This window comes from Neltuma alba, unplaced genomic scaffold (genome assembly GCF_004799145.2).
Source record: "Neltuma alba isolate B1F8T4 unplaced genomic scaffold, ASM479914v2 tig00012074_pilon, whole genome shotgun sequence".
NCBI lineage: Eukaryota > Viridiplantae > Streptophyta > Magnoliopsida > Fabales > Fabaceae > Neltuma > Neltuma alba.
Genome location: NW_021636635.1, coordinates 236,001 through 253,278, shown reverse-complemented (window position 1 = coordinate 253,278; position 17,278 = coordinate 236,001). Strand labels below are relative to the sequence as shown.

The following is a 17,278-nucleotide window of genomic DNA, read 5'->3' as shown; positions in this document are numbered from 1 at the left end:
TGCAATAAAATTAACAGGGATAAGTAGGTAATTTCACAATTAGAATTAATTACACACATGTCCCTAGGGACTTCAGAATCATTTCGTGATTTCGTGGGACCTTTTTGATATTAATTGTGCTCTGTGGGACCTGAGTGTAATTTTCCCTTTAATTATTCTTACAGTAAAATACTACCTTTGATTCTTAGTATAAAATATTATTTGATTTTTATTTTGGTCTTAAATATAAGATCACAATCCACTGTCTCTCATATTTATGTATTTTTTTTTCAAAATAGTCCTTCTAACGATGGTAACTCTAACCAATACACTTGATTAGTAAGGATATTTTAGAAAAGACAACATATATTTATTACAAATAACTAACTTGATTTTTTTCTTAATATCCTCAAATTAGTCAACTAACTCTTTTAATTAGGATCGGAGGCAGTAGCTCCAAATGACTTTAGTAGTATCTCAAATGCCGAAACTTCATGGAAAAAGAGGTCATCCTCCTGTCCTTAATATAATGCTTAATTAAAGAGTTAATATTAGTCCTAAATATAAGATATATTTTATATAATTATCACTTTTTTTTTCAAATTAACTCTATTGATATTCCCTTAATAATAATCAAATAAAAAAGGAATGAAGAGAATTAAAAAGATGCTTAGGGAGTTTTAAAAAAAGCATATCATATTAACTAATTCAATTCACTTTTTTAATCTATTCAAATTAGTTAATTAAGTCTTATATTAAGGATTAGAGAAAAAATACCAAAGGTTGTATTTGAGGAAAAGCATTAACGGTTTCCTTCAAAGAGTTTATATAAATAATTAAAAAAATAATGGATAAAGTGGTAAATTTTGTTAATAAGATTTTCGGCTGCAAATTTCCTATTCTAAGCTCCCTTAAATCCATTTTCAAGGGCCTGGCTAATTAATTTATGTACATATTTGAGTATGACTCCTAAGGGTATTTAGATATTTTAATAAATTACTCCAAGGAATCTTATCCTGTTTTAAAAAGGTTTGGTGCATTTTTGATTAAACTTCAAATTATTTTAGTAAATTGAATACTACAATAAATGCAAACAATTAAACACAAATATACTGTATAACACACAAAATTGATGATAACCTAAATTGAATACTTAGTAGCACTGCTTAAATGCGTGTAAAAAGAGATTGATAGAATGAAAACTATAGAGTCCAATAAGATCCATGGAGAAAAATTGAAACAATAAGAAAATTACACAATTTATAAATAAGTACAGTTGATATATGTAAATTAAATAAGGCATAAGCCAACCAAATATCAAAGAATCGGAAAAAGCAGCGGAACTTCATTTTATCCTTCGCATTAATTCTCGAAACTAGAACAAATTGATGGCTGCAATTATGCAAACGTCGTACAAAAGAAAAAGTAAAAAGGAAAAGCAAAAAAGTGAAAAGCAGAATAAATAATAAATAAATAAGGAGAAAGGTAAGGCGGTCAAACGTAAAATTACCTTCTGCTTTGAGCTGTTGACCTGTTGTACAGCCACAGGTGTCACAAAGCCGAGAGGGTAGCTGATGTCAGTATTTTGAATGGTATAAATTTATTTCATTTTGCACTGTTTAAACTTTGTTGTTATATTAAGGTTGGAAAATTATTAATTTTTAATATAAAATTAACAAGATTTAAGGTTATTTTAAGTCCCATAAAAAACTAATTGTTTTTTTTTAACATTGCATGCTTCACACGGTAAAGCAGCATTTATAAAGGTGATATTTTTTTTTCCAGAAACTCTCAACATGCTTCATAAAGTGCTAAATGCATTAAAAAAAAATGTCAAGATGATTAATGATGGTTTTGCTGGAAAAAAAAAAGGATGATTAACGACGGATGTACCATAAATGAAATAAGGGAGAATTGCAATTAGGTCCCACTCAAGGGAATTAAATGCAAAAATATCCCTTGAAATCATGAAATTATTCTGAACTCCCAAGGGACCTTTTTGCAATAAATTTTATTTGTTTACTTACCAAATTACCCTTCTTTTTTTTTTTAAATTTGCATTGACAACTGAAAGAGCAGTGGTTGACAACTCAGGGTGCAAGGATTGACAACTATCGCGGCTGGTTTGACAACTTATGATGTGAACCAGCCGCGATAGTTGTCAATCCTTGCACCATGAGTTGTCAACCACTGCTCTTTCAGTTGTCAATGCAAACTTAAAAAAAAAAAGAAGGGTAATTTGGTAAGTAAATAAATAAAATTTAATGCAAAAATTTTTTTGAGACTTTAAAATAATTTCATAATTTCAAGGGATTTTTTTGTATTTAATTCCCTTGAGTGGGACCTAATTACTATTTTCCCATAAAATAAGTGTGCCGGATCCTGATGGCAAATAATCCCACTACTTTATCCTATTTTATACATATATTAATATTAATAATATTAATTTATCTCATAGTTTCATTTTCAAACTGCACTCTTTTTCAAGAAAAAAAAGGGTGACGATAACATAGCTACTTCTTTTGATCTCCTACCTTTGTGGATTGTAAGATTCAATTGTGAGGATATTTTTTATATTCAATTATATATTTTACCGTACAATACAAAATAGAAGCGATGTTAATTTCAAAGTTTTTAAAATATTATTTAAAGAAAAATCAAATGAAAAATTATAATTTTTACCTTAAAAAAATAAAATGATGTACAACTTGGTAAAAATGTGAGGAAAGAGTTCAAAGAATGAAGACTAATTAATGATACTCCTACGAAACATGCACCGGAAGCAAGAAAAATTCCATTTTATGCATGATACAGTTTTATATAAATTTTATATTTTTGGCCAACATAAAATTGCTACTATGTTACAACTTACAACACATAAACTTCATATTTTAGATATCTTTTATATGCCACACATATATATTTTTTATATTGAATAATACTTAGATCGACTATGTCAAGTTTTTTAATCATATATAATTATATATTCTATTTTTAAAATATTAATATTAATTATAAACTTACATAAATAAAATAGGACATATAGTCATGTGTAATTAGGTAATTTAACATAATTGATATAAGAAACTTGATCTAGGTATTTTTTATAATATAATATTCATTGACCACAACATTTTATATTGAACATAAATTTTTTAAATTACAAATAATGCAATTTACTTTATGGAAACTATTAATACATGACATTAATTTATTTGCCGCAGCATCTCCGCAATCCAAATGGAATCACTGTAGGAACGTATGTGGTTTACGTGGATATTTGTTGGGAGAAAAAAGACTCAAGTGGTTATTTGGGATCACTCCCACCAAATCATCACTTTTAAATTTTATGAAGCAAGATTTTCTCAATATTCACTCCATACAATACAAAATCGTTGGCCAAAAAAAAAAAACTAGTACAACACAAAATTATTTAAAACAAACTAAACGAAATTTAAAAGCTTTTGACATGGGTAAGCTAGAGGCTTGTTTAGAGTAATTTATAAATAATTTTTTAATAATAATTCACAAAATATGAGATAACTCTGTAGAGAAAGGTTTCTTTTATGCATAAAATGTGTTTGGAAACACTTAAATAAGTAAATCCAAATCATTAGCATGAAAACTTACAAAATATAATAAAAATTGAAAATAACTAAATTAATAAATTAATAAATTATTTTTTTTAAATAAATAAAAAATATAAATCCTAAATTAATTAAAAAATTACGCAAATAAGTTTTTCTAATCACCGAATTTTTTCTAAACTTGCTGAATTGAGATTCTCTCCCTCTGGGTTTTTGATTTTTAATTTTTTGCCAATCAGGATTCTCCTACTTTGACTGCACAACATAGCATATCCGCTTTTTAATTGGTCCAGCGCAAAGAAACCTATCACATGGCCTTCGAAAGTGGGGGTCATAACAGTAAATTCCACCTTCGAATGCGAACAAATCATTCTCAGTTTCTCCTCGCTTGCCCTTCTAAAATGACTCCTCGTCTGAAACTCCCATCAAGCGAGATAACACGAGAGAGAGAGAGAGAGAGAGAGACCCACGCCCACTCGACGGCAATGGCGAATACAGATTCCCGGTTTATTTGTTTCTCTCTCTTTTCCTGTCAGTGTGTCATGTATTCTTCATGTTTTTCGAATTTTCCTTTTTAACGTGCAGATTGCGATTGAATAACTTATTATCCAGCGTACTCTGTGTATGCCTAGATCTGCGGTGTTTGATGTTTCGTTCAATAGGAAAATCCTTTTTGTTGGATCTTGTAATTCCATGGTGACTCTGTTTTGTGTTTACTGAGGGGAAGAAGTATTTTTTGCGAGGATTTCTTGATTTTTTTAAATGTGATTTTGTGATTTTAAAGCTCGGGGGTGTAAGTCACTGGAGGCAGCGGTTCATCGATCTCTTCCTGAATTTTGTTGTGTGAAAAGCACAAAGCATGAATCGGTCGATAAACCTCTGCATCCAGCGCTCACTTGGCCTCTTTCTCTTTTTTCCTGTCTCTGTCTCCCACTAATTTCCATGTGCTCTGTTTGGTGGCCTAGAAATTACGGAGAAACTCTAAAGTTTGACCTTCCTTTCCTTAGAAAACGAAAGGATCGAACCCCTTTAGCTGAATTTTCATGCTTTGGTTTTCGTCTCCCTTTCTTTTTCCCCTGCCCGTGGCAATCTATGTATTCCCCTATGGATTTATACTTCTCTGTTTTCTGTATTTGCTGGACGAGCTAGTAATCACTGCCATGGGATTCTTACTCACGTGGCAATTTAAATTTTGTCGCCAATTCGGCATTTCATCTGAAACTTATTCGTTTCCCCTTCTTCCTGTCCGATACGATGGAGTGTGCAATTTCATTTTATTCTGATGGATTAATCGGGTGTTGTCTTTTCTTTGTTGTCCCCCCCCCCCTCACTTTTTCGTTGATGGGGTTGAGTATTTAGATTTGTTCGCTTGTAGTCTACAAATGACTATGTAATAATTTCATACACATAAGTTGTTATTCATGACCAGAGATAAATATGGTGCAAATGAAATAAATTGTTCAATGGGTTCCCCCTTGGTTATAATGCATATTGATCTTATAAATATATGATTACATGGAGTATATTTACTTGCACTCGTTAATTCTTTGAACATGTATGTTTTTCTTGTTTTTTCCTCCGTACTTACCTTGTCAGAAACTTCTTGTGATTAAATCGTTTGTTTTCAATTCAAAATTTTGTAGTTGAAACACATCAGTATTTAGAAGCTCAATTTAGCATTAGCTGTCCAACAGTTTGCTTGCAGTTTGAGTATACGATGTCTGCTACACCATTAACAACCAAAACAGCTACTGCTTTGAGCTTTTTCTTTTCCTGAGGTGTAACTTTCATCAATAAAAGCAGCTTCTCGGATCTCTAAAACTCTCCTTTTCTTATATTCTCAAATCATATGTTTAGGCTGTATAGGCTTCTTGCTTGTTTGTAAGGTGTGTCTTCTCTATCTGGTATTCATATTTTCATGTTTTCCTCCCATTGTGTCTTTTGTTTGAAGCAATTTACTTCGCTATAGTGGAGTTCTTGAGTTTGTTTACCTTCATTTTTAAATGTAAATTACTGGTCCTTGGTTTTCAATCTATTGAGTCGGGGAAGGAGGTGTGACCCCACTATAATTTTAGTTTATTTTCAGGATAACATCTATGGATATTTATTTTCAAAATTTTTAGTGAAAATATAGTATATGGACATCTTCTCCCTTTTTCACACCCTGGCACCACACTATTGACTCTTTGAAAGAGGGCCCTTTTCATGTTTTTCTATTGAATAATTCGATAGCCAACATTTTTAAGCTGTATCAAAGACTTTGTGTTTTGTTTTTTGGTTCCTATTAGGATGAGTAAAAATTACACATATCCATTGGCATCATAAAAGGCATCAGTTTGAGCACAAGAATTTCTGTTGATAGTTTAAGCACCGGCGTTCAGTCAGTAGTATGTGTGTATTTATAGTATATACGTGTTAGTCAATTTAATGTATTAGGAAAGAAGCAAAAAGAAAATGCCTTACGACATTTATTTATAATATGTACGTGTTAGTCAATTTAATGTATTAGGAAAGAAGCAAAAAGAAAATGCCTTACGACATTTGTTTCAAATAGGTTTAGATCCGTGTGGACATTTTTAAAATTCAATGAAGAAGTTTGTTCTTAAACCTGTAGACGTAGGTCGTTAGATGGAGATTAATTTATCGTTCCATGAGTCTTGCCCATAATCAGCCGAGTTCTTATACATGCCTATGTGCCTTCCCCAGTTGAATCCTGCCGAGAGCTTCTGAACTGGTGGGTCGGACCTTGCGGATAAGATACTTGTAGGTTGTAACAGTTCCTGCTGCGGCCTCTTTTAAGATCTCGGAATGGCTGATGGTAATGTGTCACTCCAAAGCTTGATTTTGACATGTTTTGTGGAAAAAGGCACACGAGTTTCAACTAGGCCTTTGGGGGATTTGGAGTTCAATACTAGGGTGTTGGTTGCTTTTTGAAGAAGGTGAAGGGAGTAATATTACTTTAAATGTCATTTTCTTGAGCGGAAGGTCTAAAGGTTCCTGCTTGTTGCCTTCCTGTAAAGGAAAAGGCATCTTTTACTTTTAAGATGGTAGGTTTCCATGTGGAAGGCAATACTTGTGAACTGTACTGTGTCTCAGTATTTGCTGCATGAAATGAAAGTAATGAAAGCTATGGTTTGTTGAGTACATGTTGCAAGAGAATCTCCCTGCAGCCGATCATGGAGGAATCTGGGGGATCAAATTCCTGCTGATAAATTTTGAATTGAAAGAGATCAAGCTAGGGTGGGGACGAGTCCAGGCGGAATGCGAAATAAAGCAAAGTACAAATTTTGATTCTGGGAATAATAAGTGCATAATTATTTCCTACTGTTATTCTTTCTTCTGATTCCTCGTCCTCCCTTAGAATTCTCATGCTATTGTCTTTTCTGTTCTTGACGTTTCGCTCTCGGGGCTATTTTTCTGCCTGTCTTGCATAACATTTTTTCACTGTAGTTCGTTTCAATAGACACAACATAAAACATACAAGGGCGAGAGAGGAAATGGCTGAGGCCATATTTTGATGATATTCTAAATATAATTCATGTTAAAATATAAACTAAATAAATTCCTCTAAGAATTTAAATTTTACAAAATTACAAAAAAAAAATTCCCTCCTTGTTTAATTTTATTAAATCATTTTTATTGGCGATTATGAATTTGACATGACATGAGAAAATTGAAAGAATAGTTTATTTCAGGCTGCGGGAGAAGTGGTAAAGATTTAATGGGGAAGATATTATATAATGATGCTCCTATCCTGTCACATGTACTCCAATATACAATTTGTGACGCCCAAATTAACTTTGGCGTCTTCTGATCATGTTTGCTGAGATGGAACGAATAATTCAAAGGAAGTGATTATTATGATGAGGACCAATGAATGAATAACAAAAACATCCCATATAAACTATTATTAAATTAATAAATTATTAAGTACTTAATTACTAATATTCTATTGTATTTTGGTGGCGGCTATAGGTAGAGCGGGGGCGGGGCTACGTCAGAAAATGACTTCGGCTATGTGCAAGACCATGAAAATGACCTTTGTTTGTTTGTTTGTTTGTTTTGGGTCGGGTACAATATTGGGATGATGAGCCCGGCTGGTAAATGGCAATTTAGGCACAATTGGTGGCCTTAGTCAAATTTCATTATCCTTGCCCTCTACCATTATGCGAATAAATAAATATATCTCCTGTTTATGTCCTTCCGGTTAAGTTTTGCCAGTGGAATGGAAAATAAAGCATATAAAGAGAAAATTGATTTCACTTCTTAGTACTTCCCCCCCCCCTTGTTATTAATCACTTCTAACTACCTTATGAAAATTAAAGAGAAGTAGTTGCTTTATTAACTTCGATTGAAAACAATTTTTTTAAAAAAATTATCCCTATTTAGAAGTATAGTAAAACACACATCAAATTTAGGGAGAATTTCAATTAAATTTGGTTGAAATATCAAAATTCAAATTAAGGCCTACACCTTTAATAAATTCCTAATTAGGCCAAAAAGGTCTTATTAGGGATTTTTGAATATTGTTAAAAGATTAAAATACCCATTTAAAGTAGCAAATAGGTAATTGGTCCAATCAATTTATGACCTAAATTCTTTTTTTCTTAAGATGCTGTCAGATGAACTATAAGTTTTATGTGTTTTTACTCCATATGTTGTTAAAAGAGTAAAATGTATATATATATATATTTTTTTGTATAAATTTATATTAAAAAGTTCATATTACTCCATCCGTCCCATTAAATATAAGAAAATTATTTAGATTTCTAATACAAACTCATATTAATTATTAGTAAGAATTTTGGCAATAACATTATAAGATATAACATAATGAGAACATATATATGGCAGATATAACAAAGCACTTAAGAAAATGACAAATTTAATGCTGAAATATACTAATATATTAAGATTCTAATTTTTTAGTTAAAAAAAAAAATTCCCTTGAAAAATTATTAATTTAATGGTGTTGGAATTAAATAATTAAAAGTCCTATTCCCATTACCAAAAAAAGTTCATGTTCCCAGAAATTTCTTATCAATATATCAAAATTAATATAAAATATTATATTATGCATTGTCAAGTTTTTGCTCTTAGTATTTTCAAATTTTTTTATGTAAAACATTTTGTATAAATAAGTACTATATAATGTCAAGTTTTCATGGTTTAAATTTTCTCTCTCAAAATAATATTATTTTAAATTATAATAAGGATATTTTAATCTTTTAACAATATTTAAAAATCCCTAATAACGTCTATTGGCCTAATTAAGAATTTGTTAAAAATATAAGTCTTAATTTAAATTTTGATATTTCAATAGGATTTAATCAAGATTCTCCATTAAATTTAAGTCTTTTTTCATAAATTTTAATAGGGTGCTATTCGGAAAAAGTTAGCTAATAACTTATCAAACGACTTGCTTACGCACGGCACCATTGAATTTATTAGAAAGTGCCCCACATATAAAGGACCAAAGAGAATAAGATTTAATTAAGTTATCATCTAATTATTTCTGTTTTGAATCTGACGTAAGTTTTGTTAAAATTCATTTTTTATATAGTATGCGTCCTGAAAAATAATTCAACACCATTATTGGTTATTATCATATTAAGAATAAAAAACTGTTTTTTGTTAAAGCTGAGTCCCTGATTTATATAAACAACCCCCGAGTTTTGTGGACATTATTTTAATATCTGTTTCATTTTTATGAGATATATACATATCTCTTAAAATGATTATTTTTTGGACGAGATGAGAGGGATCCTTTGTCAATAGAGACTTTAATAAGACTATATAGGAAATTTCAAAAGTTAGTACGAATATCTTTTTTTCAAAGAGTAATTTACAATAGATTTTTTTAATTAAAAGTATTTTAAATTAATAGACTACATTTCGATCAAATATTTAGAAATTAAAATCGGACTAAAATATTTTTTTATAGAAATCTTAATATTTTAAAACCAGTGAAAATCTTCGTATTACTTTAATGAAACTCAATACGGCCTTGTGTAAATTTTTTTAGATCATATTATCAACTTATTTGTGATTATATATCTTTCTCATGTTATTAATGTTCAGTGAATGCATGAGCTTAGTTACCTCGGCGCAACACAATGGGCAGAAATTCTAGTACGTAGCAATAAGACCTTACTGAATTGTGCTTAAATATTTTTATCATTAGATTTTGTTTAATAATTTTAACTTAGAAATATTATCTTGATTTGAATAGTTGAAAATGATCATTTTTAATTTTCTTCCTGTGCAACTAGACATTCATAAGCATGTACATAGTTTTTCTTAGACATGCTAAGGGCATATTAAAAATTAATTAAGCTGATGGATCCAGTGGGAATTCATTTTGATCCAAACATAAGAATGCAAACATTACGAGAAAAGGCATTGCAAGCAGCAGAAGGAGTTGAGTGAGATGAGATTTGAGAGAAATTGTAAATTTGAGTACGCATCAATATCATCAAGGCGTTGGCCTTTTAATTTTACCTCCATATATCATTTTCCTTTTATTTTAGTTTGCCTCTCAAGATGACATGACTAGTTGACCCATTCATTCTTCCATCCTTCTCCTCAACCTCAACCCCATCCTTCCTTTTATTTATTTTCATTATTATGTGCAAATTATGAGATGCCAAAAAGGCTGATCATGAAGGAACATATATAATGCAGGGTCGACTAGGTGGTATATATGTTATGCATCGCATGGTAAAACCTTGGTTCCCATAAAACCCAGAATCAGCCTCATGTACGTATGTACGTAGAGCGAGAGATCGATCCACAATGACCGAGGCTTCTTGTGTGGTTTCTTCATGAACATCACCTGTTTGATTAAATGAAGTGCTGAAAGAAGAAGCTGCAACAGCAGAAGGTGGGGAGGATATAATATGGCAAAAATTAGCTACATTAAGATGAGACTCATTCTTCCTGACCATCGTCGGTCTGACAATATGAGGCGCTGAAAGAAGGAGCCACAACAACAGAAGAATAAACCTTAGAACTCCCAAATGTGACCCCACAACACCCAGAAGAAGAAGAAGAAGAAGAACCTCCTTCAGAGCTAGTACAGGAACAGCATACTATAGTTTCTTCAACAAGCGTGTCGAATCCGTCATCTCTCGTAATATTACTGATCCGGTTCTTCCAAGGTATGGCTGTGGAAGAAAGAACTGCATGATGGTTTTTCATGATTGCATGCTTAAGAATCTGATAAGCCCTTGGATTCTTACGCAAAAAGCTGCAGATTTCCTCATGTGTGTTGGCGATCATCCCTGAAGGGCACTGGAAGTTTGTCTTGGCATTTCTTCCTCTTAGAAGCCTAGCAGCGCAATCATAAGCCATAGCAGCGTCTTCTGCTCTGTCAAAAGTTCCCAGCCAAAGCCTCAGCTTCTGTGGGGAGTCCTTGATCTCAGCGACCCACCTTCCTGAAGGCCTTTGTCTCACCCCAAGGTACTTACTGTCATTTACCCTCCGCTCTGCTCTTTTTGGAACCTTGGTCTTCCTCGTCTCTGTGCTCACATAGGGCTTATTACCTGATTCATGAGGCATTAAAGATTGGCTGTTGTTTGAGTTTTGACAAGAAAGTGGACATTCTGATGAGATCTCTAGGTTTTCCATGAGAGCAGGAGAAAGGGTTTGTTTGACTGTAACTATAAGAGATTGATGATGAGGTAATAGCTTGTCAGATTTGTTTCTTTCCCTTCTTTTAGCTGAACATAATTATTTATTAATAAATTTTTAAAAATATGAATGAGAGAGATGATTAGAATCTCATCAGATAGAAAATTTCCAAAAGGACCTTTGCTTTGGATTTAGAAAGTTGAATAAACCCAGGGCCGTTGATAAATACTACAGATGCTTTTGTGATTTACGTCTGAGTCGAACACAAACATTACAAGTGACAAAATTGGCAGATTAAACTACTTTTACTGGTAAGTGCATGTATTATATAAGGATGATGATTTGGAAATCATTATAATATATACTTTTCGCCAACCCAGTAGTTTCTATGACTATAATGTCTAAATATTACAAGAATTGCTAATTTGCAATGTAATAATATCATGATAGCCCAAAATGCAACTCGAAGGTTTAGACGAAATTTACATAAACTGATTTCACTACTCTCCTTTGGGTTCATCCATACACAAACTAGTTGTTTTATGAATTCTAACATTTTTATAACTAATTGTTTTCTGAATTCTAACATTTTTCTTTGCTTTTAAGGATGTGAAACACCAGCTTCAAAATTGATAATTGAAATGCTAAGCTTAAAAAAAAAAAAATCTGAATCCTCCTATTTTGATCTGAACAACTGAAAAATTAAAAACCAAACGTGAGTACTGGAAAAGTCGCGGTAAGTTTACTTAGTTCTCCATGATTGGAAACAAAACATTTAAAAACATACTTGGATTGAAGAAAGAGAGGGCCTAATTTAGATTTTCTCCTGTGAATTAAAACCAAAATCATTGCTCCCTTTTGTTTTTCTTTTATTTAGTCTGTCCATTTATCCCATAGAGTAACAGAAGAATAGGCCTGTCAGCTACAGCATGCATATATATGTTGATTTCATGTACACTTAAAAGCAAGGATTTTGATATAATTAGTGATGGAAAGCGCATATACAGGAGAAATAATCTACAGGGGTTTACCATTGCATGCACAAAAGAAGAAGAAGGGCAAGATGGTAATTCGGACACCAATTAGGAGAAGGTGATGATGGATCAGCCATGGTTCAAGTAGTTGTTGAAGATAAGTCCAAAGGGAATAAGCTGCTTAATTTAATTGTGATTAATATATTGGAAAACCCAGTCTCTTTGGTTGGGCAGTACACCTCTTAGAGGCATAATTCCAACAGCCAGCAAACAAAGCTAACACCTCAAAAGCCTGAAAGCATACAGAATCCACGTGTTTCTTTTAACTTCATATTCATATTAATGAAACATAATCGTGGGCATTTGTCACGTAATGGGTGTCTCTGTCGTCCTTGTTAGTTCCTCGGCCTCAAAGTGTGCTCTTTCCTCTTCTGCTTCGTTGAAAATACCGTTCACTTCTGGTCCACGTACTGCAAATTCTTCAGAAGAATCATATGTTTATGTATGGTCTTCTTGTTATTCTAAGTTTGTTTGGGTGAAGCACAAGGAGTGTGCTCCCTCTGGCAGCAGAGTACTTAGTCTCCCCAACATCGCAGAGGATCAAGTGACGAGAGTTCCTACTACTCGCGCCATCGTTAATTGGTTATTCTAACAAGTTGTTTTTATATATGTATCCTTCGTTTTGCCAGTCTTTTTCTTAAGAATCCTCTGCATAGGTGAAAATTTTTTCGGTTCTAAGGAACATGTACATTAACAGCGATACCGTGACAAGCAATCAATGTTTATGCGTATTTTGAAGTGCTGCGTCAAGGTTCTCCCCCCCCCCCCCAAAAAAAAAAAAAAAACAAATGAGCATCCAGCATGGAGGCAGGGACATATTTGAGAACAAAACTGCATATATTTTTATACTCAAGTAGATAAAATTTTTATCTGGGGTTTAAAAAGAAATTATTTTTAGTGAATCTGAAAAAAACATGAAATGCTACGTCCTCTTGGAGTCAATAGTTATCTAAAATTCAGTGTTGTATTTAACAATTTGTTGGTTTGGATGTTATCAATTATTGATCTAACATTTGTAAATCGCCCTCAGATTTGACATTCAAAATACAGTACGCTGTTATACGTATGACGTTAAGCTTTAGACGGGAATCTCACACGGAGACGATTATTACGTTGTGACGAATGATTGAATAATTAGCTGGTAAAAAAAAAAAGATTGAATAATTAAATCGAAAGATATTATGTGGAAGACTGAGTTAAAAGTTTATGTATCTTTAGCACTGATCAATATATATGCTACATTTGATCCTAATTATAAGATCTTGTTTATAATAAATTATAAATAAGGTTTTATAATTAAAACTGCAGTCATGCACTATATTCTTCAAATTTTGTTTATCTCTGTGTCATGTTTCACGAGAGAGACAAGAATTATGCGGCACAAACTGGCATACATGGTAAAGAGAGATGATAGCATATGTTGAGGGTGATGAGGAATGACGTGATCAAGCTTTGACAAACAACTTAATTATAAGTATGTAGACGCCAGAAAGGATGGGCATTGGGACAAAATGTTAGGGTTGGTACTGGGCTTCCATCTTAGACCTACCCATTGTTTAATGGGTTAGCAGTGAGGACAAAAGGTTCCTGTTGTAAACACTGTTATGATTCCTCACAACGCCACTGAAATATTTATATATAGAGGAGCTACGTCTGCTCTTGTCTGGGGTTGCTTCCGCAGAAACAAGCAACGTAATTCAGGAAACACCTCCACTTCACAGTTAGATACACATCAAAATTATTGCCGCCTACTTTCAAAGGATCAAGTTTTAGGGTTGGGAAAAAAGGATCAATAAATAAACAAGCAGAAAATTAAAATTATCAAAAAGGAAGCGCCATTGTTGAGCTGGACTTGGGACTAAGCTTGTATCAGGATTCTCATTCGTCCGTTGGGCTGAACTTAAAAAAAATCCTTCTGCTTAAAATAATCAAATAATCAGATGAGTACCAATAGAAATTGAGTCTAGTAAAAAAGATTAGTCTCTCACAACGTGATGAACTTGAATTTCCTGGGAGAGACGGCCACATTTGGTGTTAACAGTACTTTGAATAAGATTGCCTGTAATAGGAGAATACCTATATTTTAGGGAAAAAAATCAAATGAGTGTGCTCTGTTGCTTTCTATTTGCCTTTATTTATTTAGTATTTCATTTTACTCTTTTAAAATTCTTTTTTTCCCCCTTATTTTTTATTGAATGAGATGGTATGTGCTACAAAAATGAAGGAGAAAATTAGTGGAGGGAAAGGAATGAAATGGGCGGCCCAAATAGAGAGGGGGTAAGGAAAAGTGCCACGTGGGGTCAAATTCCAACAAGGACGCCATGAGCCAATGAGCAGAGGTTTTTGGATTGTGCATGAGCCAAATTGAGACAGGCCTGCCAGATTTTGGCCACACATCTCTCATCGCCTCCGCCCCCTCCTCTTCTTGCCGCACGCTCCTTCCTTCTCTTGCTTCCACTAGCTGGCGATGGCGGCAATGGCGAAGCTGACCATGGAGATGCACTCCGCTCGCACTCTGGTTCCTCCCCCTTCCACTTCTTCTACTTCGCCTCCCTCACTCCCCCAACGCCCCTCCCTTTCTATTTCCCTCCCCACCTCAACCGCCATCTCTCTTTTGGCTCTCTTCCCTCTTCCCTCTCATGCCAAGCCTCTCTCCATCTCCAAGGACCAGATCGTCTCTTCCCTCACCCAGGTAACCTCCCCTTCCTCTCATTTTACCAATATCCCCGCACTTCTTTCCCTAACGATCTCTCAACTTTCAGGTGGAGCAGACCATCGATCAGGTTCAGGAGGCGGGTTCCGGCGTCTTCGATACCACCCAGCGTCTTTTTCAAGCTCTGAGCGATGCTTTGAAGCCTGCCCTCGACACCGCCTTACCCGTTGTACGCCAGGCCGCAGAGGAGGCTTTTCAAGTTGCTTCCCCGGCCATCTCCGAGGCTTCCAAGAAGGCTCAAGAAGCACTTCAAAGCTCCGGTCTTGACACTCAGCCTGTTCTCACTGCCGCCAAGGTTTCCTTCCCTCCGCCATTTTCTATCTTCATTCCGCTCCATTTTCTATCTGTGGAATTTGTGCTCCCAAATCTTTTTTCCCCCCTAAAAGAAGGCTTCAGATTTGTGCAATCTTGATTCCTCTGGCGGTGAAGCTATTTGTGATTGTCGGTTTTATATGAGTTGAGTTACTTAAATTGAAAATGGTGATAAACCAATTTGTCGCCTTAGGACCCAACCGCTAGTATGCTTTTGTAGGTGTCCGAATAGTTGTGACTTCCCTTAGAGTGATCTTATTCTTTGTTTCATCTGAGGGATCTATGATATGATTTCAGACCGTAGCAGATGCTGCACAGCAAACAGGCAAGGTTATTGAAGACGCTAAGCCAATAGCTTCAACAACTGTGGAAACGATATCTTCTGCAGATCCTACTGTCATAGCTGGAACTGCCGGAGCAATATTTCTTGCTTATCTCCTCCTGCCTCCTGTGTGGTCTCTCCTCTCTTTTAACCTTCGCGGTTACAAAGGTAGCTTTGTCATCTGATGCCAGTTGCTTTATGATATGTCTGTACAGCAATAGACACAGACACTTGCAAACAAACATCTCATTCTTTTAGATGTCCAAGCTTCACAACTTACATTGTAGAGAAAAACGGCATTTCTCTTCCGGGGCTGACACTGGTATTACTATGCAGGTGAGCTTACCCCTGCTCAAACCCTTGATCTTTTATGTAGTCAAAACTACGTTATGGTTGATATCAGGTCAGAGAAGGATAAGAACAAGGCCGGTATTCCTCGCCTCCCCTCTAATGCTAAAAACAAGATGATTGCCATACCGTAAGTGATGCAGTGAATTAATGATTTGTTCTTTATGAGCTTATGTATGTATCGTTGCTTGTGGTAAATCAAGTATGAGATACACGTGGTATCACTTAATTGTTTCCTAAAATTCAGATTAGAAGAACTGCCAAGCAAGCTGAGAGGCCTGGTGAGAAATGCGAAGAAAGTAGAAGCTGAAATAGCAGCTTTGAAGATCTCATATCTCAAGAAAGTAAACAAAGGCACCAATATTGTGATCATGGACTCGTGAGTTTCTACCCTTATGCTGAGGCAAACTAAAACATTTAAAATGAATTATGTGTGGATGGTGCTTGATTTGTTTTGTTGGAAAATGCAGGTACTCGGAGTCGGCAAAAATAGTTGCGAGAACGCTAACGAAGCTGGGGTTCAAGCAGTGCTATATTGTGGCGGATGGGTTTTCCGGGAACAGAGGATGGTTGCAGAGCAGATTAGGGACAGATTCATACAACTTATCGTTTGCAGAGGTACTGTCACCATCCAGAGTAATCCCTGGCGCAGTGAGCCGCTTTGGGACGACCAGCGGAAAACTTCTTCCCGGGGCTGACTGACATCCAAAATCCATTTGTGCATGCTTCAACTCCTCCCCTACATTATTCTTCTCAGTGAATTTCATTATTCTTTTGCCAACATCCACTCTCAAGTCCAGTGAAGGAAATGTTCATATCCATATCCAGCCACCAATATTTAAAAAAATTTGCATGCTCAGAGGCCAGAGCTGGGTGTCTAACAGAAATTAGCATCACAAGACATCAAATCTCTTCGCGGAAATTACTCAGGAAAAAAAAAAAAACAAAGCAATATATCGGCGTGCGTGAAGTGCATGTTTACTCGGGGAGCTTTTCTTTGGTGAAGCTGCCCAACTTCGTGAGATTATCTGAAAAACACGCTTAAAAAAAGTAGATTTATTAAAAATAAAAATAATAAATATTTAAAAATAGGTACTTCACAGAAAAAACTTAAAAATAAAAGTAATGAACATAATAAGTATTATATAAATTATTTTTTGTGCAAGCACTGGAAGAAAAGATCACTCGTCTATCCTTGTAATATTTTAGTTTTTTTTTTCTTTTTGCTGGATGATATTTTACTATTTTTTTTAAATGTCAAAGTTTAAGCCGTTGAAACTACTTATGCCTTGTTTGGAATGCAAAATGGTATGAAATTATAGAAGGGAACAAAATGAAAACGAAGCAGCTT

General features: G+C 34.3%; 2 protein-coding genes and 1 long non-coding RNA gene across 3 annotated transcripts; 2 read left to right on the top strand and 1 right to left on the bottom strand.

The window, feature by feature from the left end:
- Window positions 1-3,997: 3,997 nt before the first annotated feature.
- Window positions 3,998-6,911, top strand: LOC114721908 (uncharacterized). The gene is made up of 2 exons (XR_003738126.1): window positions 3,998-4,097; window positions 6,273-6,911. It is a non-coding gene; the product is annotated as an uncharacterized LOC114721908 (long non-coding RNA).
- A 3,470-nt stretch (window positions 6,912-10,381) lies between these two features.
- Window positions 10,382-11,576, bottom strand: LOC114721925 (ethylene-responsive transcription factor ERN1-like). The gene has a single exon (XM_028907819.1). It carries the CDS (start codon window positions 11,193-11,195, stop codon window positions 10,497-10,499), a length of 699 nt encoding a protein of 232 aa, XP_028763652.1. The 5' UTR covers window positions 11,196-11,576; the 3' UTR covers window positions 10,382-10,496.
- A 3,040-nt stretch (window positions 11,577-14,616) lies between these two features.
- LOC114721895 (calcium sensing receptor, chloroplastic) lies at window positions 14,617-16,795 on the top strand. Its single transcript, XM_028907787.1, has 6 exons — window positions 14,617-14,924; window positions 14,995-15,240; window positions 15,555-15,747; window positions 15,916-16,057; window positions 16,175-16,306; window positions 16,398-16,795. The coding sequence occupies exons 1-6, from the start codon at window positions 14,700-14,702 to the stop codon at window positions 16,627-16,629; spliced, it is 1,170 nt and encodes a 389-aa protein (XP_028763620.1). The 5' UTR covers window positions 14,617-14,699; the 3' UTR covers window positions 16,630-16,795.
- The last annotated feature ends 483 nt before the right edge of the window (window positions 16,796-17,278 follow it).

Coding starts and splice junctions, on each gene's coding strand:
- LOC114721895 (XM_028907787.1), top strand. CDS start 14,700: ATGGCGGCAATGGCGAAGCTGACCATGGAGATGCACTCCGCTCGCACT. Junction 14,925..14,994: donor TCGTCTCTTCCCTCACCCAG/GTAACCTCCCCT, acceptor CTCAACTTTCAG/GTGGAGCAGACCATCGATCA. Junction 15,241..15,554: donor CTGTTCTCACTGCCGCCAAG/GTTTCCTTCCCT, acceptor ATATGATTTCAG/ACCGTAGCAGATGCTGCACA.
- LOC114721925 (XM_028907819.1), bottom strand. CDS start 11,195: ATGGAAAACCTAGAGATCTCATCAGAATGTCCACTTTCTTGTCAAAAC.